General features: G+C 46.3%; 3 protein-coding genes and 5 non-coding genes across 12 annotated transcripts; 2 read left to right on the top strand and 6 right to left on the bottom strand.

Annotated features, from left to right (window-relative positions):
• Positions 1 to 1,460: 1,460 nt before the first annotated feature.
• Positions 1,461 to 7,154, bottom strand: RPL7A (ribosomal protein L7a). The gene is made up of 8 exons (XM_073314038.1): positions 7,069 to 7,154; positions 5,979 to 6,099; positions 5,138 to 5,287; positions 4,035 to 4,175; positions 3,552 to 3,631; positions 2,842 to 2,972; positions 2,184 to 2,253; positions 1,461 to 1,623 (listed from the first exon to the last, which is right to left on the bottom strand). The coding sequence occupies exons 1-8, from the start codon at positions 7,069 to 7,071 to the stop codon at positions 1,519 to 1,521; spliced, it is 801 nt and encodes a 266-aa protein (XP_073170139.1). The 5' UTR covers positions 7,072 to 7,154; the 3' UTR covers positions 1,461 to 1,518.
• On the bottom strand, positions 2,327 to 2,399 carry LOC140899450 (small nucleolar RNA SNORD36). Its single transcript, XR_012155335.1, has one exon. It is a non-coding gene; the product is annotated as a small nucleolar RNA SNORD36 (small nucleolar RNA).
• LOC140899448 (small nucleolar RNA SNORD36) lies at positions 3,069 to 3,149 on the bottom strand. Its single transcript, XR_012155333.1, has one exon. It is a non-coding gene; the product is annotated as a small nucleolar RNA SNORD36 (small nucleolar RNA).
• Positions 3,814 to 3,891, bottom strand: LOC140899449 (small nucleolar RNA SNORD36). The gene has a single exon (XR_012155334.1). It is a non-coding gene; the product is annotated as a small nucleolar RNA SNORD36 (small nucleolar RNA).
• LOC140899452 (small nucleolar RNA SNORD24) lies at positions 4,261 to 4,333 on the bottom strand. Its single transcript, XR_012155337.1, has one exon. It is a non-coding gene; the product is annotated as a small nucleolar RNA SNORD24 (small nucleolar RNA).
• On the bottom strand, positions 5,355 to 5,429 carry LOC140899451 (small nucleolar RNA SNORD24). Its single transcript, XR_012155336.1, has one exon. It is a non-coding gene; the product is annotated as a small nucleolar RNA SNORD24 (small nucleolar RNA).
• On the top strand, positions 6,817 to 17,835 carry MED22 (mediator complex subunit 22). 4 transcript variants are annotated; one of them, XM_073314040.1, is made up of 6 exons: positions 6,817 to 7,429; positions 8,147 to 8,332; positions 8,860 to 9,002; positions 10,659 to 10,739; positions 11,372 to 11,580; positions 16,546 to 17,835. In XM_073314040.1, exons 3-6 carry the CDS (start codon positions 8,880 to 8,882, stop codon positions 16,742 to 16,744), a joined length of 612 nt encoding a protein of 203 aa, XP_073170141.1. In that variant the 5' UTR covers positions 6,817 to 7,429; positions 8,147 to 8,332; positions 8,860 to 8,879; the 3' UTR covers positions 16,745 to 17,835. The 4 variants fall into 4 exon arrangements, with proteins under 4 accessions (XP_073170141.1, XP_073170144.1, XP_073170142.1 ...); XM_073314043.1 differs by lacking the exon at positions 16,546 to 17,835 and having other exon boundaries at positions 6,823 to 7,429; positions 11,372 to 12,491; XM_073314041.1 differs by lacking the exon at positions 6,817 to 7,429 and having other exon boundaries at positions 7,975 to 8,332.
• Positions 11,529 to 26,018, top strand: SURF6 (surfeit 6). Of its 2 annotated transcripts, none has more exons than XM_073314034.1 (5): positions 11,529 to 11,580; positions 20,852 to 21,123; positions 21,877 to 22,131; positions 24,443 to 24,528; positions 25,243 to 26,018. In XM_073314034.1, exons 2-5 carry the CDS (start codon positions 21,030 to 21,032, stop codon positions 25,918 to 25,920), a joined length of 1,113 nt encoding a protein of 370 aa, XP_073170135.1. In that variant the 5' UTR covers positions 11,529 to 11,580; positions 20,852 to 21,029; the 3' UTR covers positions 25,921 to 26,018. The 2 variants fall into 2 exon arrangements, with proteins under 2 accessions (XP_073170135.1, XP_073170134.1); XM_073314033.1 differs by lacking the exon at positions 11,529 to 11,580 and adding an exon at positions 20,268 to 20,347.
• The last annotated feature ends 594 nt before the right edge of the window (positions 26,019 to 26,612 follow it).

Genomic DNA, 26,612 nt, shown 5'->3' with positions numbered 1-26,612 from the left:
CTGGGGGATTAGGGAGATCTGGATGCAGATGGGCTTGTTAGGGGTTCTAGGTGCAATGGTAATGGGACTCTGCAAGGGGAGGCAAGCTGAAGGTGGTTGGGGCAGGACAGAGCTTAGTGGAGGGTCCAGCTGATAGGAGAGTGGCACTCTGGGGTGGGGATCTGGGTCCAGCTGGTTGAGTTACACTGAGGAAGCAGTTGCCTGTACAAGGATCCCTCCCCCCTGCAGCTGAGAAGCCATAGGTGCAGAAGGTGGTGGGGAGGGTTGTATGACTTCCTTTGCTTACCCCTCAGTCATTTTTCTGCAGAGAAACAAGAAGCTGTGGAGGACAAATTCTGCACAGGCTCAGAACTCCCCAGGAGTTTTCAGCATCTACATAAAACTCAGAAATTGCAAACACTAAACCATGGAAAACAGAAGTGCCCTCTTGACATTTGCTACAGTAAAGCTTGAGCCTGTAAGCAGGCCTTGACAAGGCTTTTAAAAGGCATGATTTTGATTTAGGTATGTCAGCTACATAATTTAAGGCAGTCAAGTGAAAATAGTTTAATATAGCTAGCTTGGTACATGCATAGTTATGTTTATTAGATCAAGCTTAGAAAATTAGAATGAGTTAGATCAGTGGCTCTCAAACTTTTGTACTGGTGACCCCTTTCACATAGCAAGCCTCAAGTGTGACCCCCCTAAACACACTAACACCATTACAAATGCTGGAGGCAAAGTTGGGTTTGGGGTGGATGCTGACAGCTAGTGACCCTCAGGTACAACCTTGTGACCCCCTGAGGGGTCACAACCCCCAGTTTGGGAACCCCTAAGGTAGATAAACTAGCTTTTAAATCACAGGCCTGGCCTACAGTCATGTATCATCATAGCTTGTAGACAAACCATACTTGCATCCCCAATAGGGATTATACTGCTTTAGCAATACAGGTCTTGTGAAGAGTATTTCAGACAAATCCACAACAAACGGTTAGGGGAAGGGACTCCTCCAAGAGCCAGAAGGAAAAAGTCTCCTGTTTTACAAGTTGTGTACTGATTAAGTGCGTCACTGCACAGGAGCAGCAGGTTCAGTTCCTAGCTTTGCAATGGGAGTCCTGAGGCCCAGTGTACTGCCATAGCCACAGGTCCATTTAAAGAGAAAAGTGGGCCATACATACATGATGCATTTAAGGTTAAATTTTCTGGTGAATTTCACGAGGTTTTACAGCATATATGTATTAAGGCAGAAGTTATCCAGGACACTACAGAAGACTGGCAGTAAGGGGTAAAGTGGTTTCTAGTTTACTGAGTCTTTGCAGTAGGTTCAGTGGCTTCCTTCTTTTTGTTAACTGGGTTTACACTCCCAGCACTAAGGGATTGATGAACACTCAATGGCTATTCAGTTCTTGTCTTCGCATTTACTTAGGACTCAAGTGCTTTAATACTAGCTTTTTTGAAACATCCCAGATCAGATGCCATGCTGAAACACTGTTTTAGATTTTATTTTTTTATGTACAGAAAAATTTATGTCCAGTACATTTAGCCCAGCTTGGTGGCTAGTTCTTTAGCCTTGGCTTTCTCAAGCTTGGCAATGCGAGCCACTGATTTTGGCCCCAAGACATTACCACCCCAGTGACGACGGATCTAGAGAGGGGGGAAAAAAAAAATAGGTTAGGCACCCTTTCCCAGTAAGTCCAGCATAAGCTATCAGAATGATTAGTTAACCCTTTATCCCACAGTGTGGAACTTTAACAGTTCAGTTCCTGCAAGTCACTGACTTCAGGTTCCAGATGCTTAAAGAATGTCTGTATTTGGCAACTACATCACATCTTCCCCATGATGGATTTACTAAGCAGATTGTGAAAATCACTAAGACTGAGAAAAGAATGGGTTTGAATTCACTGAATTTGTACATAACAGTGAAACATGATCTGAACTGGTATCCTGGGAGCTGTAATTTTAACTCCAGGAAGCCCTGGTTCTGGAAGGCAGACTGCAAAGTTCCTATGAAAGGACCAAAAGGTGCTGTGTGCAGAGGTTTGGGCCTGTCAGACAGTTGGTGTCATTTATTTCTAGCTACTTGCACCTAAATCTGCACTGTTTTCCGCTTCTGTCCAATAAGATTTTTTTTCAAGGAATCTTGAAGTGTATGGGCTCAAGACGGATGTTGACACAAAAAGGGCTAGTGGCACAGAAATTCTTACCTCATCATATCTATCATTATAGTTGGTCTTGACAGCCTCAACCAGCTTGGCTAGGGCTCCTTTATCCTCACTGTAATGAGATACTAGCGTTAGTTCCTTTGGAACACCCACAGAAATAGCAGCCGCATTTTCTGAGGAACCTTTTGTCTCAGGGTTAAAAAGCTCTTAATGCCACATGATTTTTCAGGTGAAGAAATTCTATTTGCATCATTGTCAAAAGGTCCACCATTATTAAAACCACCATTTAGCATGGCCTCTCCATGCAGCAGACTGACAATACTTCACAACTATTCCCCCTCCCAAACGGAGTCGGGGCCCAGGCTCCAGCCCAGATGTCTACAATGCAATTCTAAAACCCCACAGCCCAAACCTGAATCAACTGTCCTGGGCCAGCTACAGCCATGCCATAGGTTGTACTACTGTGTAGACATATCCAGATTTACACCTGTATTAACAGTGGTTTTATCAGGCCCTATGTACTGTTCAGTTTTTTAAGTCTGTTGGTACTTAGTCTAGAATAGAAATCTGGTGTAGCTTTTTCTTTGGAAGATGGTCTTCCCCTCCCACCCCCCAATCTTTAACTAGGAGGATGGCTGTCTGCTCTCTGCTTCTGAGCTAATCAAATTTAGATTCTTAGAAAGCATGAGAACAAACTTACGGGTTAACCTGTGTGAAGGCAACACTGGTGCAGGTCTTTCTGTGGACCAGCCGCCCCAGTCTGGCCTTGCCCTTGATGATACAGTACGGAACTCCCATTTTGCGGCACAAGGCAGGCAGGAAGACCACCAACTAGGAAGAGATTAAGGATGTGTAGGGTCAGAGGCCCAAGAATGAAGACTACCCTCTTGGCTTTGCAACATGCAAATAAAAGGGTGGGCTTTGGCAATTGCTCAGGGTTAAAAAGCTCTTATATAGTTTACTCTTCATGGTTGAGTTTCAGGTGAAGAAATTCATACATCATTGCAATGGCCAAGCCTCACTATGTAAAAGCCAAGAACTCTACCACTAAGACCATTCAGTACAAATTTGGTTTATTACATGTTGTACAGAACATGCATACAAAGTAACAGTAACAAATTTCTCAGATTCTTTCAAGGTTAGTTTTGCTACTTCATAATGAAATAATGAATAATAATGTTTTCTATAATGAAAAATGTCTTACTATGCCTTTGCCTGAGCTAGGCTCCAAACCTGGCATAGCAAATTAATGCCAATTATGGCTTTACCCTTTCCTAGCTCAATCCAGTTAGAGAGTTGTGTTACTGAATTACTGATATTGCTCCAGACACCCCTAGAAGTCCATATAATAGAGGGATCTGATCAGGACTATTTTAGAACAGAGTACTTACAAAAGAATAAGCCACTTACCTCAATGGGATCCACATCATGGGCAATCACTACCAGCTGAGCTTTCTTGTTCTCTACTAGAGTAGTGACCGTGTTGACACCTGCAAAGAAAAATCAATGAAGTAAGGTCTTTGCTATGGCCAAGTTTTTGAAATAGCCAACAGAAGGCCTTTGAGTATTACATGGCTTGTATACAGATCTACGATTCAAGGGACAGTTGTGTGTGGCCACCAGCTCCTACCGATCAAGATTTGCAAGAGAAATATTATATGGACAATCTGCTATAGCTCAGGGTTAAAAAGCTCGTTTTGTTTGCTCTTCAGTTTGCATTTCAGGTGAAGAAATTCATACATCATTGCAATAGCTTGTCCAAGTCATTGATCAATGTGGAGAAGGAAGAACACAAAAGAAAACAAACTAGCCTACTCTTGTCAGTTGTAGAATAAGGCCTTGTCTCTCTAGACACCAAGGCAAGTTAAACACAAAACAAATGTAGACAGTTACCAGCTCTGAGGACAGGTGGTCTCTTAGTAGGAACATCCCCCTTTCCTGCAGCTTTCTGCTCAGCACGAGCCAGCAGCCTCTGTTTCTTCTCTTGCTTGGTCTCGGGTCTGTATTTGTGAGCCAATTTCAGAAGTTGAGTAGCTGAAACATAATCCAGATTCCATTAGTTGCCTTAAAGACAGGTTATCTCCCCCCCCTCCCCACCCCCCAAAAAAAGATACTTTTGTGCATCAGCGATCTTGGTGGTGAGTAGTCATCATTAATGCTCAGATAGCAAATATTAATCATCATCATCTGCACAGTGTTATCTTATTCTTGCACTACGCAGCTCTAGTGCCAATTTTAGGCTCTGCTGCTGTGCATGTACCTTCTCATTTGCATGTCACAAGTTAGATCTCTTCCTGGCACCCCTGCTTCATTCATACCAACATAGATATCTGCTCATAGTATCAGCCAACTAAACCCCTCTTTCTACAGGATCTATGGTTAAAGTGTGGGCAACTTATCCCTTGTTGTCCCCCTCCTTGTAATAGAGGAGCACATTTTATATCAGCCTCCCAGATAACTAGTTACTCTGTATTACTTAGGCTGAAAATTCTTCTATACTTATTGCTCTTTTACAAACCATTTCCGTGCGTTGGCAGTTGTATCTTTCTGACCTCCAGCCCCAATTTTCCCCTTATTCTAGCTCAACTTATCTGACTGCTGTTCCCTCCACAAGCCTGCACCCCAATCCAACTCTACTCAGGAGACTATTTACAGTGATGCAACTGGGCCCCATACTTTCCATGTACACTTAAGGTACATACTAAGGTCCAAATTCAAGATCAGGGCTCTTGTATTTTTGGGAGAACATGGAGAGTGGGAATGATCTAACATTTCCCCAGACAGATAGTGAACCCTGATGATGCACAGGTGTGTTCAGATAGCTCTTGAATGGAACTACAAATTCCCCCTCCCCCACACAGATCAGTATCAGAACCCACACAAAAAACCTTTCAAATTGAATGTAGATTTTTACATGTTAAGTCAAAATTTTGTTTTCTCAGACCCTCATTATAAGCAACTAGAACCAAGAAAGGTTTTTCAGATCTTGATCTTACCTGTTTGGCGGTCCAAAGCCTGGGTGAACTGGTTAATTGCAGGGGGCACCTTCAAACGTTTGTAAAGAATGGATCTCTGCCGCTGGAGTCTGATGTAGCGTGGCCATTTCACAAAACGTGTCAGATCACGCTTGGGCTGGATATCCTGTCCTGAAACACAGACCACCATTCAGATGCTCCAAAGCCATTTGAGTACACTATGGAGCACAGATAGGAGTGCATCAGCGATCTTGGTGGATATACATGTCAGCACTATCACTCAGATAGCAAATATTCTTTTGCATCATCTGCACACAGTATGAAAAGCTGCTGTTCAACTATTTTAGCAAACTATGCAGGGGGGGGGCGCACAGGTGGTGTCAGGTCTGGTCTCTGTTAAAACCAGAATTTGAGAATGTTTTCTACTACCATATTCAATCCCTGGTCTCCCTCCCCACCACTCCTAAACCCAAGATTTCTGTCCACAGCCTATTAGAAATGGCATTTCTATGAAAGGCGCCCATTTACACCACAATTAGATACTCATCTTATTTCAGACAACCATAATATATCCCTATCACACGATGAACTCTGCTAATTGCTTAACAATGCTTTACCACCAAAACATAAGACACATCTACATTAGATTTTCATTTAGCATGTCGTGTCTGTGCAGCCAGTAAGCCTAAACAGTTAACTTCACTATCAGTTGCAGGGGTAGAGGAAGTCCACACTACAACTTTAATCAAATGCAACAAAAATGTTGGTTATGCCTGAGACAAACACCATTACCTATTCAGAGCATTATCTCTTGAACAGCAGCTGAAACAGTCCAAAGCACCCCAAATGCCCATTTACTCACCAATGCCAAAGTTCTTGGGCCTCTTCTCGAAGAGAGGATTTACAACCTTCTTGGCCTCCTGCTTCTTGACTACAGCAGGGGCAGGTGCCACCTTCTTGCCCTTAGCCTTCTTTCCTTTTGGCTGCAAATGAAAGAAATGCTAAATTCCCTCCATTCAAGCCATGCCCGCTTGGAGAGGCTTATGTTTGTTAAAAATGGAGCATATTAGTGTGCAGGTCTAGACCCTGCCCTTGCAGGGGGAGCCATGATGCCTCAACCCCCTCCTCTTGATTATTGAGGCTCTTTTAAAGAGCCTCTTGTAAGAGATTTTGCTTGTGCAGATCAATGAGCCATTTTTCATCTCACTCAAACGCCCTTAGTCACAGAAAAACTCCGCCCAGTGCACAGCAATGTCCCAGCAGAGAGCTGCACCTAGTCTCCTCCAAATGGTGGTGTTGATGCTTTGCGATGGGAGCAAGAGCCCCCTCTCCCCCGCCCCAGTAAAGAGGAACTGGCTCCTCACACCGTCCTGCAGTACTGAAACCAGAAGTGATTATCTGCTCCGCGAGGAGACCATTCAGCAGGCAGACCCAGGGGCTTGGTTTGGACGCGGGTCCCAATCGCCTGGGTCTGCCGCATTTGAGCCGCGGCATACCAGGTGGTGCGAAGGCCCTTTGCTGGTTGGGGGCGGCTTGAACCTCAGCCCGAGGGGGGGAAAAAAGAGACCGCGCAAGGGCCGGGAGAGGAAACACGCCCGCCGGGCCGGGAGTCTCCTCTGCGGGTGCGAGTCCCCCCGGCCCGACACCAGAGGCACCGGCCTGCCCTTGTCCCCGGGGCCCCAACCCATCTCTGGGAAAGGCGCCCGAGAGCCCAAAGACGCGGCTCCCCACGGGCTACCCTCAGCCCCCCGGGGCCCTGCTGCAGGCGGCGGAGGCCCCGGCCGGCCCCGACTCCCGCAGACCTCGAAAGACAGCCCGGCCGGGCCCCTCCCGGGGGCCGCGCGTCCGCCCCGCCCGGTAGCGCCCGGCTACGACCCCGACGAAGGGGCGGATGGCGGCGGATTCACGCTCCCCCCCCCGACCCGGGCCCAGCAGCAACCGCCGACACTCACCATTTTGGATTGAGGTGGAAAAAGAGAGAGCGGGGCATACTGGGTAATATATGTATGGAGCTGGAAATCCCGCGAGAGCGAGGCAACGCTCGAGAGAGGCAGGGAGCAAGCAAGCCGGAGAGGATTTAAAGGGGCCGTGGTCTACTTCCTCTTAAAGGGGAAGTTGCCGACATTACCCTTTCGTGACCCCCTAACCTAGGGGGTGGTGGGGCTGAAACGAACAAAGGACGGAGCTTGTGGAGGTAGAGACTGGACTCAGGAGATGTTCTTGTGGTGACCCCTATATTGGATGCAAATAAAGAACCATGGTCTATTTAATTAGGGGCATTTTAGGGAAACCCTGTTTCCCTGAGCAAAGCAGGTATTTCTCTCTCAAAGGTGTATTTCTTCTACTCCGTTTACTATTTAAAATGGTCAGGCGAGGTCCCTTAAAATAAGGGGCAAGTGGTCACGCTGTGTTGTTCCTTGTCTGGTGGAAGTGAATGGGGACGTTGCTATTAATGCATTACATTCCACAGCATGAACCAGACACGAATGGAAAGCTTAAGAAAGTTTTGCACCAGTTTCCCCCACCCCTGCTCAACTAGGGTTGGGCCATGCATTTACTTTGGAATGGGGCCTGTTTATGCCCAGACAGGAGCTGGTACTTTGTGTCGGTGGCTCTGCCTTGTGCTCAAGACAAGCTTTAATAATAATAAATACAGTCTCACTAGCTCTTCTGGCTAGAAATTCTTCGAGAAGTGACAAATGGAGGGATATCTGCCGGACCCTTCAGACAGCCCAGCTTAAATGCTATAGGCCGATGCTTTCAAGGCTGCTTAAGGGGGGGCGGAGGGGGGGAAGAAGAGAGAGAGAGAAAGGGTCCTTCCAAGTGATAAAGGTTTGGAGCAATTCTGCAGCTTCCCCCTTGCATGCACGTCCTTAAAGCATGTGAGGGGTGCCTTTTTAAAGAGCAGGGACTGCAGACATTCTAGTGTCTGACCAAGCCGCAAGTCAGGGACGGGGAGACAGACAGACAGACACCCACACCCCTACTGCGGCTTTAAAAAATGTGCTCGCTCAACTCTACTTGAAACAGGTCCTAAGCCGGGGCAAAGGACTGGCGTCTGCAGCAGCCAACCACCGGCGAAGAGGCGGCCAATCTAGGGGAGGCGGGCGTGCGGATGGCCAGCGGGGCTTGCTCGCCGCGAAGCCCGGGCTGAGAGCAGCCGTGCTCGGGGCAGGTGGCGGCCGGGAGCGGGCAATGCCCTGCGTCGCTCGCTGGGTGAGTGAGGCAGAGCCTGCAGCACGCACTGCCGGCCGTGGCTGCTTCGAGGGAGGGTGCCGATGGATGGATCCCTGCTAGAGATGGATCCCTGCAAGTTCATGCACAGCCCTGCCTGCAGGGCGAACGCTCACTCCAGCAATCAGGGAGGCTACTAGGTACCAGAGGGCTTGGCTAGGGGGACCTTCTTTCCCGTCCCCAGGGAGCTGGTTTGCCGGGGATGCTGCCTGGAAATAGCTGTGGTGGACCCCTATAACGTCCCCCTGCGGCCCCTGAGAGTAACTATTCGCCTAGGCGGATCTTTTGTTTAAATTGTTGTGTAGATTTAAGACTGCAGAGCGGCCCAGTCCTGCTCTTGTTGGTCAGTGGGAGTAGAATTGCAGCCCTTACTGGTTAGGGTAGGGAGAAGAGATTGGCTTAGTGGGGTTTTGACTCCTAGTAAAATTAGGAGTTTCACAGGAAGTATTTAGATATGCTGGTGTAATGTTGGGCTGGCTCGTAACAGGCTCTCTCTTCCTGCCTTTCAGTTACAATCTAATTTAACACAATGTCACAACAACGAGTCCTGCCTCAAAGTAAAGAGACCCTCCTACAGTCCTACAACAAGAGGCTGAAAGATGACATCAAGTCAATCATGGATAACTTCACAGAGATCATCAAGACTGCTAAGGTGGGTATTTGAAAGAAGGTCAATGAAGTCAATACCTATTTAGTAGCAGTCAGAGCAAGGCATGGGTATAGAAGTCTATCCCAGAGCCCATTCAAGTTTTATTTCCATTAGTTAGAAGAACCCTCTAATCCTAGACAAGGGAACAAGTGTCTGTACATAACAGACACAAAAGTGTTAAGTCTTATGTAAAGATGGATTTTTTTAAAACATTCTCTCCCTTTCCATAGTTAGATTTTAGGCAAGCTATCTGAGAAGAGTCAGTTTTCTGTACTACTTAAAGGAACAAATTTCCTCTACTAACATCACATTTAACAACTATATATCAAAACACTCTTACCCCAGATGTATACATCCTGGAGATGACTCCTAATAACCTTCAGCTTGGAGCACCTTCACAGTTGTGGGGTCCCTAAATCTTGGTTAACTTGCTTTGTCACTACAAAATCAGTGTATCTATATTTCTTCCTCCTTTTTACTTAGACTTGTTAACCACTCTCCCAGCCTATAATATATAGAACAATCCTCGGGCCTGTGACCAACTAGAATAGTCCCCACCTTCTTACACCAGCTTCCTCATGTAAAACACCTGTGGGTGAGGCAAAGGCCAATTAGCTACTCTGGAAAAGGCAACACATTGCAGATGGGGATTTTCTGACAGCACTAAACAAAAGAATAGATCTGTTCATCCTGAAAATAGCTGTAGATAATCAGCAAACTTCTGATCGGACTCCTTGTTTTCTAACGAACTAATAGAGACTAATTAGCTCTCTCACTGAAATCTAGAGCAGAGGTGGCTCAGTTTGAGTGCTGGGGAAAAGTGATCCTTGTCTATAATTTTTTGAGGTGCTTTGGGATCCCTTTGGATGAAAGGCACCATAAAAATGGAAGATTATAATTTAGGCCCTGATCTTCCAGTCAGTGGGACTATCTGCATCCTAATTATGCATTTGTAGGACTAGATCCTAAGGTAACATGGGTTGAAATATAAACATAGATCCAATAATTTTGTTCAGAATGATCGTTACACTGATCTGAAGGCTAGAAATACCCATCCAGCTCACAGGAAAAGGCTGCATTTGAAAATTAACCAGTGAGATGTAGGTGGCTCATAGAGATTCAGCAGCTGAAGCTTTCACTTCCTGGAGTCAAATTCTGCATTTATGCATCTATTCTGCATGTACACCAAGCTTAGCCTTATTCTTCAATGAGGCTTTAATAGCTTTGCAAGGGATGAGGGGAGGTTGATGCCAAATTTGGACTCCTGAGTTTTCAACAGTTCTTTTTAGCAGGTTACTAGTGAACAGCTGCAAATTATGCTACTCAGTTTTCAAACAAACAGTCCGATCAAACAAGCTGGAAGTGCTGGAAAATCAATGGTGGGAAGAATCCAAGAAGACAGTCCAAGGAAAACAGAGAGGCGAACATTGTTCTGCACAGCAATTGATTAACATGAGGGAAGAGATGGGAGCTCAACAAATGGTGCACTCTTAACTCTGATCCTACCAAAAGCATCTGCTAGATGGGATCAGGGACATAAGCCCCTTTTATATGTGGTTTGAACTGAAACAAGATATTCTTTTAAGTAATAACCTCTTCTGGGATGCAGGAATATTGGGTGAGCTGAAGACACATGGCTTTTTTTAAATTGATTTTTAGATTGAAGATGAAACCCAAGTCTCTCGAGCAACCCAGAGTGAGCAGGACAACTATGAGATGCACGTCAGAGCTGCCAATATAGTAAGTACAGCTTGTGTGCCAAGCCGGCGTGCTGCCTAGCGGATCTTGTGTGTTCTGTGCTCTGTTACAGCATCCATGAGGAGCACTCAGAATACTAATGTCAATTACTGCCAGAGGTGTAATCGTCACTGGGTGGCTTTCCCAGTGCAAAGGAAGGGAGTGATTTTTCTGTTTCCTCTGGATTTCTCTTTCGGTCCCAACCCAAAGCTACCAACTTTCACTTTTAGAGCTGCCCAGTTTTAACTGGTGAGGCCCCTGACTAAAATCCTACTCCTGGCTTGCAATGTTAATACCTTCTTTTGCCTTTGGTTGGTGACAAAACATACAGTTCTGGGTTTATACTACTGAAGGCTGTGCTTGCCTGTGAAACAAAAGAACATCATTGTTTGTGCATAGAGTGCCAGAAGGCTGCACAGTACCCAGGGTGTGCGTGGACAACTGTATTGTGCTAATGCATTCTTCTCTGGTACTGCAGGCTTTTGGCTAGCATTTTAGCCAAGTTGCTCCCATGTTGCAAAGTCTGGTATCAGGAGGCTGAGGGAGCAGCCCAGCAGACCATGTTGCAGAGCCATGGTAAAGGACCCCAAAGTCACTTTGTGTCCGTTTGCTTAATATTTTATCCACCTTGCAAGGTCCGAGCTGGCGAATCCCTGATGAAGCTTGTGTCTGACCTGAAGCAGTTCTTGATTCTCAATGACTTCCCCTCCGTGAACGAAGCCATTAACCAGCGTAACCAGCAGCTGCGGAGCGTGCAGGAAGAGTGTGACAAGAAGCTGATCTCGCTGAGGGATGAGATTTCCATTGACCTGTATGAACTAGAAGAAGAATATTACTCTTCCAGGTACAAATAGGGCCATGGACTCCCATGTACTAACAAGCCTCCTCTTGTCTCCAGCCCTTTCTGAGAAACAGGATAGGAGAGCAGATTGTCCTTAAGACACAAGCCTAAATGGATATTTCCCCTTAAAATTCACACCTGTTTTTAATTAGATCAAACTTGTCTTCTGCAACCTAAAACAAGCTATCGAGATGCTAAGCAGTCAGGCTGATATGGGGCAGAGCCTCTTTGTGTGCTCTTTCACAAGTGTCTTAAACTACATAACATGCCTATTCCTTGTAGCTCACCCCCACCAACTGTCTGAAATCTGTTTAAAATGAACTAAAGGGACATCATCAAGTAGCTTAGAATCGACATTTTTCTATCTCTAGCAGGGTGAGAGGGTTGGTGGTTTTTTGTAAAAACTTACCACTAATGTATCTTTTGTGAAATCTTTTTAAAGACTTTCAATAGAACATAGGTTCTGGTGGATACAACTTTTTTTCCCTCCTAATATTATTGCAACCCCCAACATCGCTAGTTAATGAGGTCCAGTAAATGAAAGTGACCAGAATCCGATCTGAAAGGGACTGGTTTGGTTGCACTGTCCAAGCTCAGTGAAATGCAACAAATTCTAATAATTACAAGCCACATCTAAACACCACAGACAAATTAATCAACAGCATAAATGGTAAAAAGCAAACTAGCTCTTTAAACTTCTTTCACTTTTAATAAGCTTTGATAAGATGATTTTTTTTTTAATTTTATTATTTTTTAATTCCCTAAAATGTTTAGTGGTAGCTACAGATGCTCAATTCAACTGGAATTTAGAAAATCAGGCCGCCATTTACTGGTAATGCAGGTATTTTAGAAATAAAAGTTAGCCCAACAGTGTCCCTTTAAAATTGATGCATTATTTTAAGAAAATTTACCTTTCATAGCTGCGAAAAGGAGAGCAACAATTATAAAAAGATGTCTTAGGACAGTGAGAGGCCCACTAAATATTTTGGAGATGAGTGGAAAGGAAGTTGAGTAGGGTTACACAATGCTGACTGATCTAAGCAAAAATTCTGGTCTTAACTGGGGTCAGGACTTTATTATTTCATAACTTGATTGGACAGCAAAGCAGTCAATGTTGTCTAACAGGGGTGTGTGCAGTTATGGTGACCCAAATGTGAGCCTGTGATGTGTGTTTGTGGTATTGTAACCAGACACTCTGGCATGTACACTTGTGGTTCTAAAATGGTTATTTTAATCTTTGGACCAATGGGTTCTGACCATGCTAGTGTGGTCTTTTATCTACCTAGCTCTGAAACTGCACTAAGCAATCATTCCTAGCAGAACTACTGTCTAAGCAGGAGTGGGGGGGAGGGGAGGTTGTCCCTTCCCTCCCCCCGTTGTACCAAATCAATCCATTCTTCTGTTTCTAATATGAAGTGCTCGTTTGGTGAGAAATCTTGCCTAGAATATAGAGCTATGCTCTCTTTAATGACCCCTCATGTCCTGTAGCTGCACCTAGTGTTTTATCCACTGGTCCTTGAGCACTTATTTCCTTTTCCTTCATGTGCCATCGGCTACAGGTTTTAACCAATCTTTATTTCTGCACCAAAGAAACATGTGAGTGTTTAAATAGAAACAACAAGTGGCTTATTCAAAGTACTTTTATAAATGGTCATAAGGATTTTTTTTAACAGAATTTTACTGTCTGATGTGGAGAAAGGGGTTTCTATTTTGTATTAAAGCACACATGGCTGTAGGATGTTAATTGTGTTTAAACGGCTGTAAAGAGTCAGTGTGTACCTGGAGAGGGCGACATGAAACTCATTCTGAGAGCTCAGCTGGGGGTCAGTAGCTGTCAGCTCCTTGTGCCGCCTAGGATCAAGCATATCATTTTGTGCTATAGTGGCCTGATCCTGCTCTCACTTAAATTGATGGGAGCTTTGCAGTTGACTTCAGTGGGAGCAGGACAGTAGGATTCCACACAACCACCATTCCAAATTGCTCTCTCAATCTCTGGTTTCCATTGGTGGATTTTCACCATCCCCAATAGTTAGAGCTTTAGAGTTTAACACTTGAAACACTGTTGTTTCCTGGCATCCCTTTGGGTGAAGCTGCAGAGCACTGCGTTCTCTGCACCCAGTCTGTTAGGCTCCGGCTGGTCCCTATGTATTGCTAGGGCCCAAAAGTCCTTGTGCAGACAAAACTCCTGTTGACTTTACTGCTTGTCTGTGAGAGGACTATAGAATTAGACTCTGTGCTTTTGGGTAGGTGTCACCTGGAAGGGCATGTTCTCACTCCCATCACGGTAGCAGGGGTTTGGGAGACACTCTTGCCCCATATACTGGTAAATACTGCGTGTCCGTAGGGTTTTTGCTAGTAAATATTGACTTCATGAGGAAACTTGCGAGCCAAGAATCTTTCAAAGCAACTCATGTGCTTTTGTGTTCTAGGCAGGTGCCTTCCCACACAGTCCCAATAGTGTGCCCTGGGAGAGCATTTAACATCTCCTTTGGGTTCACATCCAGCCAAGCCTCAGGGTTCTCTCCACTGGGAAGCTGGATGGTGCCTTGCAGAGCCCCATAGCAACTATGAACTTTGGGTTACTGACTGGAGAACTGTAGTGTAAATTTTGAGGTCTCTATAATTTGGAGGGAAGGGGGGGGTCAGGGAGGGAGAAGAAGGAGAGATGCCCACTTCCTTTCCAGAGCTGCATTCTACCCGGATGCTAGGCTGAAGAGTTCTTAGTAGTCCTCCAGTGTGAGGTGTGCTGGACACCAGACCCTAGTGCTCTGGGATCCGGTCCTGAGGGGCTGAGATCCAGGAGTAAGGGAGAGAAATGGTTGGTGGATTCAGGACTAGTTAGGCCCCAGTCCTGCAGTCCTTCATGCATACCTCAGTGGCAGCTTTGTTTTGCATAGTCACTGCAGGATGTGATGCTAAGCCTTCATACCCCAATGAAGGGACCTCACTTGGTAATAGTGCAAAAGCTCCAGATGCTAAGCCCCCACCCCTCTTCTCTAGCAAGCCCAGCAGGGCAACTGCTGGGAAAGAGATGACTTGGCATTGAGTGAATTCTCTGTAACCGCCAAAAACCAAGTGTCTAAAATCAGTGACCTCCTCATGTGCTTATTCCCCGAAGATGTAGCTCCGTGCACTCCAGCTTGCCTTCTCCAGCCACTTGTGGCTGGAGCTCTGAATTCCTGGTCCACCATTCCCGTCTCTTTGAGAGCATGGCTTGATGACTGGAGGGTGGGTTTGGAGTTCAACCTGTTAGACACATCTCTTCAGTTCAGAGTGTTTAGTCTCATATATATATATTTTGCTCTTAAAATATTTCCCAAAAATCTCTATTTGAGTCTATTAATGGTAAAACAAACCCAAGGGGTCCAGTGGTTTTCTTGGTTCTGTTTTATTTATTTTGAACACAAGCTACTTCCTGTTCCAGCACTCACTTCGGTCTCTGGGTGTCTCTTGCATGGGCAGCTCCTTCCTCTCTTTCAGCATTTTTTCCTCTATTTTTATTTTGGTTTATAGCCCTGCCACTGTGCATCCGCCTCAAACTTCAGAGTAGGAGCTAGGGCAACAAAGGGACAAGAGATAGCCACTGACTTAGGAACACAGGATTTGCCATAACTGTTCACCTTACTGGTCCACCTAATCTTATACCCTGCAGTGGTCAACCACTGTCGCCTGCTTTTTCAGAGGAGCTGAGCACACACAATTCCTGTTGAAGTTAATGGGAGCTGCAGGTGATCAACACCTTTGAAAGTCTGGCCAAAGATGCTGCAGGAGAAGGCATAAATCTCCCATAAATCTTTGCCAATCTTGTAATGCTGGAGATGGGGGAGGGGAGGTTTCCTGACCCCTGCAGTGATCCTGCAGCATGAGACTCAATTGTCCTTTTCTTAGCACATAACTTTTGTAGCTATTAGTCATAACACTAGAGTAGGGGAGAAGGGGATAGAGACTTTGGGGTTTTTTGGTTCTTAACAAAAAGAATGGAGTGATGATCTTACAAATACAGACCTTCAAACAATTCAGTGACAATCTAGTAATGCTCCTTGAAAGAACTTAAAGTACATTTTTTGGTGGGGTGGGGGGAGGTTGTTTGTTTTTTGCCCCATGGTAGATCAAGAATAACCCTGATTCTAAACACTTACAGCCCAAACTTTTAAAAACTTTTAGACCTGGGTTTGAGAGGTGTAGAGTATTCACAGCTCCAAGCACCTGGAGTTGTGAGCACACTCTGCTTTTCTAAAAACTCAGGATCAGATGTCTTAAGTTGGGCACCCAAAATCACTAATGAAATTAGGGCCGAAGGGTCTGATTCTCCTCTTGGTTGGTTCCTGATCCAACTCTCAGTGAAATTGTTAGGGATGAAACCCTGGCCCTGCTTACGTGAATGGGAGTTTTGCCATTGACTTTAAGGAGGCTGGGATTTTGCCTCAGGTGTCTTTCCTTTGACTTGAATGGGAATTAGAGTGGGAGCACACGCCAGTTTCAGACTGGAGTAACCCCACTGGCTTCAATGAAAGGACTCCTGACCCTTCCCAGGGCAGTGAGATCACACACCAGCCTGAGTCCTGTTAGGGAACATCAGTGTCATGAGACTCGTGATAAAATTATGATCCACAAACATGATGTCCATGTATCAGGGGGTAGCCGTTTTAGTCTGTATCCACAAAAACAACGAGGAGTCCGATGGCACCTTAAAGACTAACAGATTTATTTGGGCATAAGCTTTCGTGGGTAAAATATTCATCTGAAGAAGTGGGGATTTTTACCCACGAAAGCTTATGCCCAAATGAATATGTTAGTCTTTAAGGCGTCACCGGACTCCTCATTGTTATTATGTTCACGGATGCTTTTGCCATTTTCTTAACACTTTGCTTCTGTCTTGCTTTCTCTCCCCGCCTCTTTTTTTTCCCCCCCTCCGCTCTCTGATTGCACCTCCTGTCTCTCCTTACTGGGGTGGCTTGTTCTGGAAAGCTACAGTCTATGTGACACCAATGATCTTCCTCTGTGCGAAGCCTACTGGAGAGAAGACCCTGCCGTGCTTTCCCCCGAAGGCCTCTCCATGCCTCTGGCAGCTGCCACGGCAGAGCAGAGCACTACAGCCCCTCAGAGCTCAACCCCATCGCACCCTCACGTGAACGGGCACGGGGCAGGTCCAATGGAGCACTCCTGAAGAGGATGCCGTGCCCGCTGAGCACACTCAAACCAGTGGTGCTGAGCTGCTGGAGTCTTCCCAGCTGCTGAATTGGGCCAACTTTCTCCCACTGCTGGAATAGCCTACTGTAGCTGTGTTTGCAGGTCAGCTGCTGCCGTTCACTGGATATCAGCAGTGTCTTCTTCACCTCTTGAGCCGCGCCCGTGAAAGTGTTCCCATAGGGGTATGGTAGAAGTAATAGGCCAACAGGAAATTGACTGCGGTAGCAACTTTGAGCTAGGATTTGTCTGATGTTACCACATGATGGCTACATGTAGAGACCATTAGGAGCATGGAGTTTGTTTCCATGTGAATCCCGGGTTGGGAACATGTTGTTGCGCTGTGCAGGAATCTAGTGTATTCTGGTTCTGAATAGGAAATTTGGGTCAAGGTTTGGGGTGGGTTTTTTTAGTATTTATTTCTTCCTAAGACTCAAGTTAACCAACATTGGGGTGCTTCCTATATCAGTATTCTCAGCCTCTTCCTCTTCTGTGGTGGCACTAAAATGACTTCTGCTGTAGTTTACAAGAATAATAACCTCCTCAGTACTTGTATATAACACTCTTCACCCTCAAGGTGCTCTGCAAACTTGAATCCTTGTGCTCAGAAACTACTGAGATGGGAGAGCTAAAACTACCTGGACTCCCCAGAACACCGCTGCCACAGACATAAATACTATTCCCATTGAAGTGCAAGGGAAACTGAGGCAGCAGTGCAGTGACTTGCCCAAGGCTATAGTTGGAGGCAGTGTCAGCGCCAGGATTAGAATTAAGGACTCTCTGGCTCCCAAGTGGGTGTTCTCTCATAGCCTGAGACCACTGCAAACTGCTTCCTCCTTTCAGTCATTTAAGCTAATTCTACTTGTATAATTGAAAGAAAGTATTTGAAATGGGATGTAACCATTAGATCAATGTCCAATCATTGTTGAACTACTGGTGTACCCAGAATGCAATTAAGTCCCTGGTCAGTATTCTACTGTAGCTTCACACGTCTCTGTGGGGTTGTTTTTCCCCCCACTCCATTTGTTTTGTAAGTAGATGGCTGAATAAAACTAACTTTGTTTTGTATAATTTTTAAAGTGTGTGTTTTCAGCTGCAAGGGGCGGATGACGTGAGCATCTTGTGTGTGTATGTAGTGGGAAGAGCATTTCCCAAAATGTTCAAAGCAAATATGAACCACTCCAGCTCCTCTTCCTGCTGATACTGAAGTTGGGCTATGTAGAAGAGTTGATTATTGCTGAGCTGAAACCTACAAGGTGAAACAGGAGGTCCATGGGGCTTGTCTGGGGAGCTGCTTAGGGGCTTTCTCAAACGTTGCTATGCTTTCTCACCTACATCACAGGCCAGTGCTTTGACTCAGTCTGGATGTTACATCTCGGGGTCACAGGTGTAAAATCTTTGTTGCGAAAGCCTGGCAACATGCAGAACATTAGCATCTAATTTGTCACTTCTCAGATAGACCCTACGGACACTTCACGCACCTCACATCTTGCTATGAAAAACTAAGGCTGAGATTTCCAAGAAGAGTTAGGCACCCTGCTCCCACTGAAAGGCACCTATGAATCCTAACCCACTGAGGCCCCACTAAAAATCCCAACCGAAAAGATCACTGTCCAAAATAATTCCTGGGGAGGATTCCCTGTACCAACCTCATGTAGTGCTCTTAATATGAACACTGCTTTAGTGCCATGAATCCAACTAAAATGTCAAATAAGGCTACTGTGGTCTTTGCTAACTGGGAGAGTAACTTCTATTCTAACACGATTTTTATTTTACTTCTAAAGACCAGTAAAGCTGCATTGCGAGTGCTACCCTAACAAGTCCTTACCAGAAAGTCCTTTCCGCTCTCCCTTCGTCACAAGGAAAAATACTGTTAGGGATGCAATTTTGCAATCCTTACTCAAGCTAATGTTCCACGAACGTTAACCTGGGTTGAGTGTGAATATGTGGACTAGAGGAGCAGGACTTACAGCTTGGGGACTCAAAACCATATAGAAATACTCTTGCACAGTGATTAATCAACTGTGCCCACTGCAGTGTTTACAGTACTTTATTAATAAAAGATAAACATGGTATGTTATCTTGTACACAATGCATTAGGTCATCTGTAAACTACAGGTGCACTTCCTGGACGGATATAGCAGGATTCTCTACTGCCGCATTGTACAAAGAGTTAATATTAGTTACATATTTGCTCTATGCTTATTTATTGTTGCTAACTCTCATGATTTTAGCACAGGTTCCATGATAGTTGGTGTTTTTTTTCTCAAAGCCCAAGTTCCTGGAGTCATGTGATTTTATGAGCATCTGAGCTTCCACTAAAAAGAAAAAGTTTCTACTGTGAAAACGTGATCCCGTTCAGTCAACCCTAAAGACTCAGAAACACAAAAGCAACTACAAAACACCTGAAGTATATTATTTTTTAAAATCTCATGATTTTTGTACATTTCAAGTTGTCGGTATTGTGTTAAGTACATTAAAATCAGGATGTGTGTGTTCTGTTTAAAATATTTCAGAATAAATAACACCCAGGGCAGTTTAAACAAGATTAAGGGCAAGGTTGTTTCCACAATCCCCACCTATCTTAGTCAATTTACATTTGCATAATTGCATCCTGCCTCCCTAAAATTCCTTGTGTGGTTTCAATTCACTGCCTGGCCTAACTGAAGGATGACCAGATAGCCAATGTGAAAAATCGGGACACCTTTTTTTCAGGGGACCGATATAATTGCGTATATAAGACAAAGTTCCTACTATTGGGATGGTCCCGATAACACTGGGACGTCTGTTCGCCTTACCTAACAGCTATGTTGTGTTGTAAACTGTTCAGCGTCAGCTGTTCCATCCTAGAAGTGGCTGAATTTTGGTAGCTGGGCAATGAACTTGTAAGTTAGTTAGCCTCTAAGGCGCCACAAGTCCTCCTTTTCTTTTTGCGGACACAGACCAACACGGCTGCTCCTCTGAAGCCAGAAATAAAGCAGGAGCTCCTGGTGTGGACACAAGTCTGGAATAAAAATTACTTTATTCGGGAATAATTCACTCACCAAGCAGAATAATGATGATGGGATAAAAGTGGCTTTATTCTGGCATACTGTCGGCACCGGAGGAGCTACGCCAGCGAGTGGCAGTTTGTAGACAAGGGGACAGAGAAATCTCTGGGACACGTACAAAGAGTCTCTCCCTCTCACACACACACGCGCAGAACTGGTTTAATTTGGACGCAGCTGCAACAGAAGGGAGCCGGCAGAGGGGTTTACAAATTCAGCTTTCAGGCGGGCACGGCAGTGCCGAGGGAGCAAGGCGGGGGCGGGGGATCGCTGGGGAGCTGCGTGCGACCGGCTGTAGGCACAGCCTGGCCCAGCGGCCTGCAACCCCCCCCCACGCTGCGGCGATACAACAGAGCGCGCGCCGCAGGGCCCCGGGGCAGGCCAGGCGGCCCCCGCCCGAGCCCGGCTTCCCCCGCGGGCCCCGCCCCTCGCCGCCTCCGCCAATGGGAAGCGAGGGTGCGCTCTGCGTTCGGCTAGCGCTGCCTGCCCGGCCATGTGGGGCCCTGGCTCGGCTGGCAGGCGGAGGTGGCGCGCGGGTGAGGCTGCTGGGGTCCCTCCACGGTCAGGGGGCGCCTAGGACCCTCCCGCCCCCATTGCCCCCTCCCCCTGTGCCCCCCATTGCCCCCTCCCCCAGGAACCCCCTTCCCCCATCACCCCTCCCCCTGTGCCCCCCATTGCCCCCTCCCCCAGGAACCCCCTTCCCCCATCACCCTTCCCCCTGTGCCCCCTCCCTCCCCGCTGACCCCCGCCCACCCCCGTAGCCCCCTCTACTGTCCCGACCCCCGCCCACTCCCCGTGTCCCCTTCTACTGTCTGCACCCCACCCCTGTAGCCCCCTCTATTGCCCCTCCCTTCCTCCCCGCCGTCCCCCCTTTCTCCTGCAGCTCTCTCCCCCAGTTCTCCCTCCCTCCCTCCTCTTCTGTGTTGCCCCGTGCAGTTATAAAGTTGCTACCCAAGTCTACGTTATTTAATGCAAAAAGAGAAATGTAACAACGCCCCTTGTCATTCTCTCATTAACCAGCTTTTTTTTTCAACATCTAGGGCAAGGAGATGGATGTTGCAGCCCTCTGGACTTCATTCGGTGCTGGTGGCCCTGCTCCAAGGAAGGACACGTGTGTGGAGCGCATCATCGCTTGAATTGAGCTGCTCTTAGTTCTGGGGCACTACTGTGTAGATTCTCCTGTATTTTATTGCTGTTGCTGGGTGACCTGGATTAGACATGGCTAGTCTGGCCACCAAAGACTCATACCTGCAGAGTTTAGCTAAGAAAATTTGTGTGCAGCAGGTCCAGGAGCCACGGAAAAGAACGTTTGGTATTATTTCTATTTGCCCTGTGCAATGAGACTCCATTTCTTGATGCTAATTTCTGATCTCTAGAAACCCTGTCTTGTAGCATGGTTTTCTTAGTAGGGTTATTAGGCCGTTTGATCTGGTGTGTAAGACTTGGTAGGTAAAAATCAAACCATACTATAATGTGGGCCCTGATCCTGCAAACATTTAAGCACATGTGTATCCACTCATTATACTCCACACCTGAACATCGCCATTATATGAACAACATATCCCCATATCTCAATGTCTGTACTTTGACCCGTTAACCTTTTACCCCAATCGGGGATATTACAGATTATGTATTCCTTACGCCACCTGATCCTAAACCGAATTTTGCACTCCTTGATAATCTGCACCTTATTCCCTGATAACCAGAAACTTCTATGCTTAAACTCTGTACTGTTTTATTTTAATATCATCTTAATACAGTTACTCACATGATTAGCTCCCTTGACTGCTATGCAGCTGTTTATGTGCATAAAATTATACACATTTAAATAGTTGCTGGACCAGGGATGTAGGATACAACTGGGCTGTAGCTGGGTTCTCCTAATGTCTGTCATTTTAACATAGATAAAATCTAAATCCCATAACTAAAGAGAGGTTTATGTCTGCATTAAAATTAGATGCAGAATGTTGCTGGGTGCCTAATTTTCAGTAATATGTGGTTGGTGAGGGGGACAGTGAAGAAATAGCTGTCCTATTACTTTCTAAACCTTTCCTGTGCCTTTCAGCTTCCAAGCGAGCTGGGTCTGGAGATGCTAGCAGCGAGCCGAAGAAAAAGAAGAGAAAGAAACCCAGAAAGCAAACTGAGAAGGCAAATTCCCCTCCAGCTAAGCAGGCAGCACCCAGTACCAGCAAATCTTCTCCAGCTAAGCAGGCAGTACCTAATCTTAACACATCTACTCCAGCCAAACCGACAGCACCCAATGAGAGCAGATCCACTCCAACTGGAACAGCAGTGAGCAAAACTGAGAACGGAACCACAGGTGAGAGGGCTCAAATGGCGGATTCACAGGCTAAATATGTCTGAGCCAAGCCATGTCTTTCTTCCTTCCCCATGCCAACAAACTGGGACTGGGAAGACTGTTCAGAGTCTCCAAGCACAAGTACTGAGTTTGTCCTTTGCTAAGATCAGACTGCAAACTGGCTCTGAAACTGAGGTTCAAGACAAGCAAGTTGTAATGTTGCAGCTGGGTACACTTACTGGAGATGTGCAAAGGAGAGTTGTCTGTAACTGCAGGGGGGAAAAAAGAGACTCTGTTGGTTCAGATCTAATCTAATTTTGTTGAAGCTTTTTGTAAATCCTAAAATTGACAAATATTTCCATGAATATTTAAAAATCTAAATTCCAACACAAACCGTTGTTCTTAAACTAATAAACACTCAATTGTAGGGCTTGCCGCCTAACTGTCCCAGCACCTGTAGGGCTCTAGACAAAATGGAAACTGATTAACTGATTTTTCATTGTCCCAGTTGGGAGAAATGAAATATGGATCATGTGTTGTACAGCAGGTTGGTTTAATGGACTGAACCACTACTGTGGAATAACTAGATTCCTTGCAGCAGGGGTGGCCATCCTGAGTCTGAGAAGGAGCCAGAATATACCAATGTACATTGACAAAGAGTCACAGTAATACGTCAGCAGCCCCACTGATCAGCGCCTCCCCCTCCCTCCCTGATCAGCTGTTTTGTGGCATGCTGGATGGGGGGAGGAGCGAGGGGACGGGGTGGAAAGGGGTGGAGTGGGGGCTGGGCCTGTGGCAGAGCCAGGGGTTGAGCAGTGAGCACCCCCCGGCACATTGAAATGTTGGCGCCTGTAGCTCCAGCCCTGGAGTTGGTGCCTATACAAGGAGCCGCATATTAACTTCTGAAGAGCCGCATGCGGCTCTGGAGCCACAGGTTGGCCACCACTGCCCTGGAGCCATGGTTTTGATCTTAATAGGGTAGAACTCAGCCCTTGTTCTTTGCAGCTATGTCATTTTGAGTTCTGTGTTTGGGGATCTTCTGGAAGAGATCTTTTAAGGGGAAAAAAAAACTCATAAAATTCTTTCTGCGTGGAGCAGATATTTAGCTTAAATTTTCCTTTTCTGCAGTCCTTTGTAGCATGTAGTATAGTTGCCTTTCCCTGGTACACTGAATATATTTAGTCTGCAAAACCCTTAGAAATCCTTCAGCAGAATATACAATATTTTTCTCATTAAATGTTCTTATAGAAGTGAAGATTGTGTGTGCGCACGTGCACATGTGAGACCCAGCTTCACAAGGTGGTTAGTAGGGGGTTTTCTGGAAACATAAATCCCTTAAATCACCGCTTCTCAATCTCTTCATATTGTGGATCGCTTCGTCAACTAGCAATTGTCACGTGGCTGACGCCCCTGCCAGTCCCCACTTACTCTGCAGCAACTAGAGTGCTTGGTCACCTGAAAAAGTAATTTTTCACACATTGCTAAGGAGAGAGGCTGAAAATAAACTCACTCTAATTTGATCGCTATGGCTGCTTGGTTCTTTGTTTCCACTGCCTGGGAGTATGACTTCTCCTTTACAGGCACCCTGGAATCTCCCCAAGCAGCAAGAGCTGTAAGCAGCTCTGATCTCCCTAGGTCACTCTGCAGCTGCTTCACCAATGTTAAAGAGGCAACTTCCTGAACCACAGTTGGAAATGCCACCCTAATGTATTGAGGAGTTGGGGTATGTCTGCACTACAGCTGCACAGCTATGGTGCCGCAACTATGCCACTGTGAAGCTGTAGTGTAGATGATGTAGTTAATCAACCTCTCCGAGAGGTGGTGCCTAGATCAAGGGCAGAATTCTTCTGTTGACCTAGCTGTATCTATAGTGAGGGTTAATATAAAGTTTTTCACAGCCCTGAGCAGTGTAGCTAGGTCAATCAAATTTTTAGGCATAAAGCAGGCCTGTGTTTGAAAAGGTGTGTTTCATATGAATAGAGAGGAGAGTCTTTGTAATTCTCCCCCCCTTTCAGTCTTCAGTGAAAAGGCTTTTGTCTGGATTTAGACATTCCCCCTTAGTGTTTGCAAGTGTGATAGCTCAGAGCTGCACTAAAGGCATGAGAGAGAAACTGACCAGCTGCTGGATGGTGCTAAAACATTCTTCTGGGCTCAACCACCTTGAATAGTGTTAGGGATGGAGGGGAGGAAATTCTAAAGAAATGTTCCTTTCTAAGGAAAGTGCGTCTTGCATTTCCTTCCTGTGTCCCACTGGAAACTGTCAAAGATCTTTCCAGTGTGACTAGTGCCTTATTCTAAGTGAATTACTTCATTCTCCCACTCTTTTTACCAGGTGGAAAAAGTGATCCCGGTTCGTTTTCTGCTGTGAATATCTTGCGTCAGAGGTTACATGAGAAGATGCAAGAAGTCTCTGGTCAGGTAAGGGCGTTAGCCACACATTGGATAGGTTTGTTGGTCACTTTTTTCTCCCCCCTGCAGTGCAGCTTGTTGCTGGGAGACTGGGACTGAGTGGCCACCCTGCAATATCCAGAGCTTGCTAAGTGACCTGTGAAGGGAATTCATTCTCATTGAAGATGATGTGTTTGGGGCTGTCTCCTGGGGGACACTCCTATTGATGTCACTCAGGGTTCTGTGCATGAGTTGAAGGTAGTGTATGGCCCAGAGTGACTAGGAAAACTAGATAGACCTCTTTGACAGCCAGTTCATACACGCCAGTCTTGGAGAACATCTACCCGACCAGAGGAAGGGCACTGTGGTGGGAATCTCATGAGAGGTGAAACGGCTCCAGAATCAAGAGCTAAGGAAACCCCAAGGTCTGTGGACTCCACATAGTCTGAAGTCAGGGACAGTAAGGGAGAAGCTCATTCACAAATGTGTGAAGGATGGAGGTTAGGAGAGTCCCGGAAGGCTGAGATCTAGCAAGATTTGGGATGCACAGCTGGAGTTGGGAGTTCTGGGCACCCAGCACCTCTGAAAGTCAGGCCCATAACTTGGATTGTCCTGTGATAGATGGTAAATGTTTAAGGTGTTTGAGAAATGTAAATCAAGGGAGTTGTGGTCATCTCTGCTGTAATATCTAAATTCTGTACAACCCCTTTACAGCCTCTCTTTCTCTTCTGGCCTGTCCTTTAGGGTGGCACTAAAGAGCTATCACCAGCTGTGCTGGAGAAGAGGCGCCGAAGGAAGTATGAGAAGGAGAGAAAGAGGCGCCGGAGAAAGGAGCTGAAGATGAAGGAGAAAATGGAGAAGAAGGGAGCCCAGGAGGCAGCTGCAGCTGTGGAGCCGCAGCAAGCAAAGGAGGAGAACAAGGTTGGGATCATCTTCAACCAGGTCAAAGTCTGTGAGGAGGAGGAGCTGAGCAAGACAGAGAAGAAGAGAGAGAAGAGGAAGAGAGTGAAGGGAAACCTCACTCCTCTGACAGGCAAGAACTACAAGCAGCTGCTGAGCAGGCTGGAAGCCCGGAAGAGCAAACTGGAGGAGCTGAAGGACAAGGACCAAAAGAAAGCCATGGAGCTGGAAAATAAGATGAAATGGACCAACGTCCTTTACAAGGCAGAAGGCGTCAAGATCCGCGATGACGAGGAGCGTCTGAAGGCTGCCCTGAAGCGCAAGGAGAAGCGCAAGGCCCAGCGCCAGAAGCAGTGGGAGAAGAGGACGGAGCACGTGGTAGAGAAGATGCAGCAGCGGCAGGACAAGCGGCGTAAGAACATCCAGAAGAAGAAGGTGGCCAAGGTGGAGCACAGGAAGGACAAGGCCCGGAAGAAGGGTCGTATCCTGCCAGAGGACTTGGAGAAAGCTGGTGTGAAATGAGACTAGGGCTTCCAGTGTTGGTGGCCTGGAAATGGACACTCAGCCTGTGTTCATGGAGCTTGTTGTGGGATCTCTTAATAAACTGTTTTACAAAACTGCTCTGATACCTGCGCCTGGTGCCATTTATCCTGTAGCCACCCAAACGCATATTTAGGCACCTATGGATGTGGCCTGATTTTTTCAGGGGTGCTGAGTGTTGGGCCTGGGTTTGGTTTACTTGGCTGCTTAATGTTAAGTTTGGAAGATGCGGGCCCTACTTCTTCTAACTTCATGATGCCCAAAATGGAATGTTTGTATTCCAGGTATCCGCTGACTAGCTCTCATTTCTCTCAGATTGCAACGGTTTATCCCTGTGGGGGAAAATCCGTGGCATCTCTCGTTCATTATCACTTAGTCTGTAGCATGTTAGCGCATCTAAAATTGCATAGAATCTGATACAGGCTTTTGAGGTTTGGCTCGGCCCCCTTAATGCCTTCCATGGGGGGCATGGATCAGCATTCACTTCACGCTCCCCATCAGTACGCAGCCTGGAGAAGCTAATGATCCAACCAGCAGACCAATTTTGATGATGGTGCCTGGCCCCCTGCCAGCTGAGGCACATTGCACATATGCAAAGATGATGCCTTACACACCCAACCCGGTCTTTCTAACTTTATTCATCAGCTGCAGGTCTCCATGCACACCCCCTTCCC

The sequence above is a fragment of the Lepidochelys kempii genome, chromosome 16, assembly GCF_965140265.1.
Source record: "Lepidochelys kempii isolate rLepKem1 chromosome 16, rLepKem1.hap2, whole genome shotgun sequence".
In the NCBI taxonomy this organism is placed as follows: Eukaryota; Metazoa; Chordata; order Testudines; family Cheloniidae; genus Lepidochelys; species Lepidochelys kempii.
This window is presented reverse-complemented; position numbering and strand designations above follow the sequence as displayed.

Excerpts from the sequence above, each read along its gene's own strand:
- RPL7A (XM_073314038.1), bottom strand. Across the intron at positions 4,176-5,137 it reads GGCTTTGGACCGCCAAACAG|CTACTCAACTTCTGAAATTG; the intron begins GTAAGATCAAGA and ends ATTATGTTTCAG. Across the intron at positions 2,973-3,551 it reads ATGATGTGGATCCCATTGAG|TTGGTGGTCTTCCTGCCTGC; the intron begins GTAAGTGGCTTA and ends ATCTCTTCCTAG.
- MED22 (XM_073314040.1), top strand. The coding sequence starts at position 8,880 with ATGTCACAACAACGAGTCCTGCCTCAAAGTAAAGAGACCCTCCTACAG. Across the intron at positions 9,003-10,658 it reads AGATCATCAAGACTGCTAAG|ATTGAAGATGAAACCCAAGT; the intron begins GTGGGTATTTGA and ends ATTGATTTTTAG. Across the intron at positions 11,581-16,545 it reads GAAGAATATTACTCTTCCAG|CTACAGTCTATGTGACACCA; the intron begins GTACAAATAGGG and ends TGTTCTGGAAAG.
- SURF6 (XM_073314034.1), top strand. The coding sequence starts at position 21,030 with ATGGCTAGTCTGGCCACCAAAGACTCATACCTGCAGAGTTTAGCTAAG. Across the intron at positions 21,124-21,876 it reads GCCACGGAAAAGAACGTTTG|CTTCCAAGCGAGCTGGGTCT; the intron begins GTATTATTTCTA and ends TGTGCCTTTCAG. Across the intron at positions 22,132-24,442 it reads AACTGAGAACGGAACCACAG|GTGGAAAAAGTGATCCCGGT; the intron begins GTGAGAGGGCTC and ends TCTTTTTACCAG.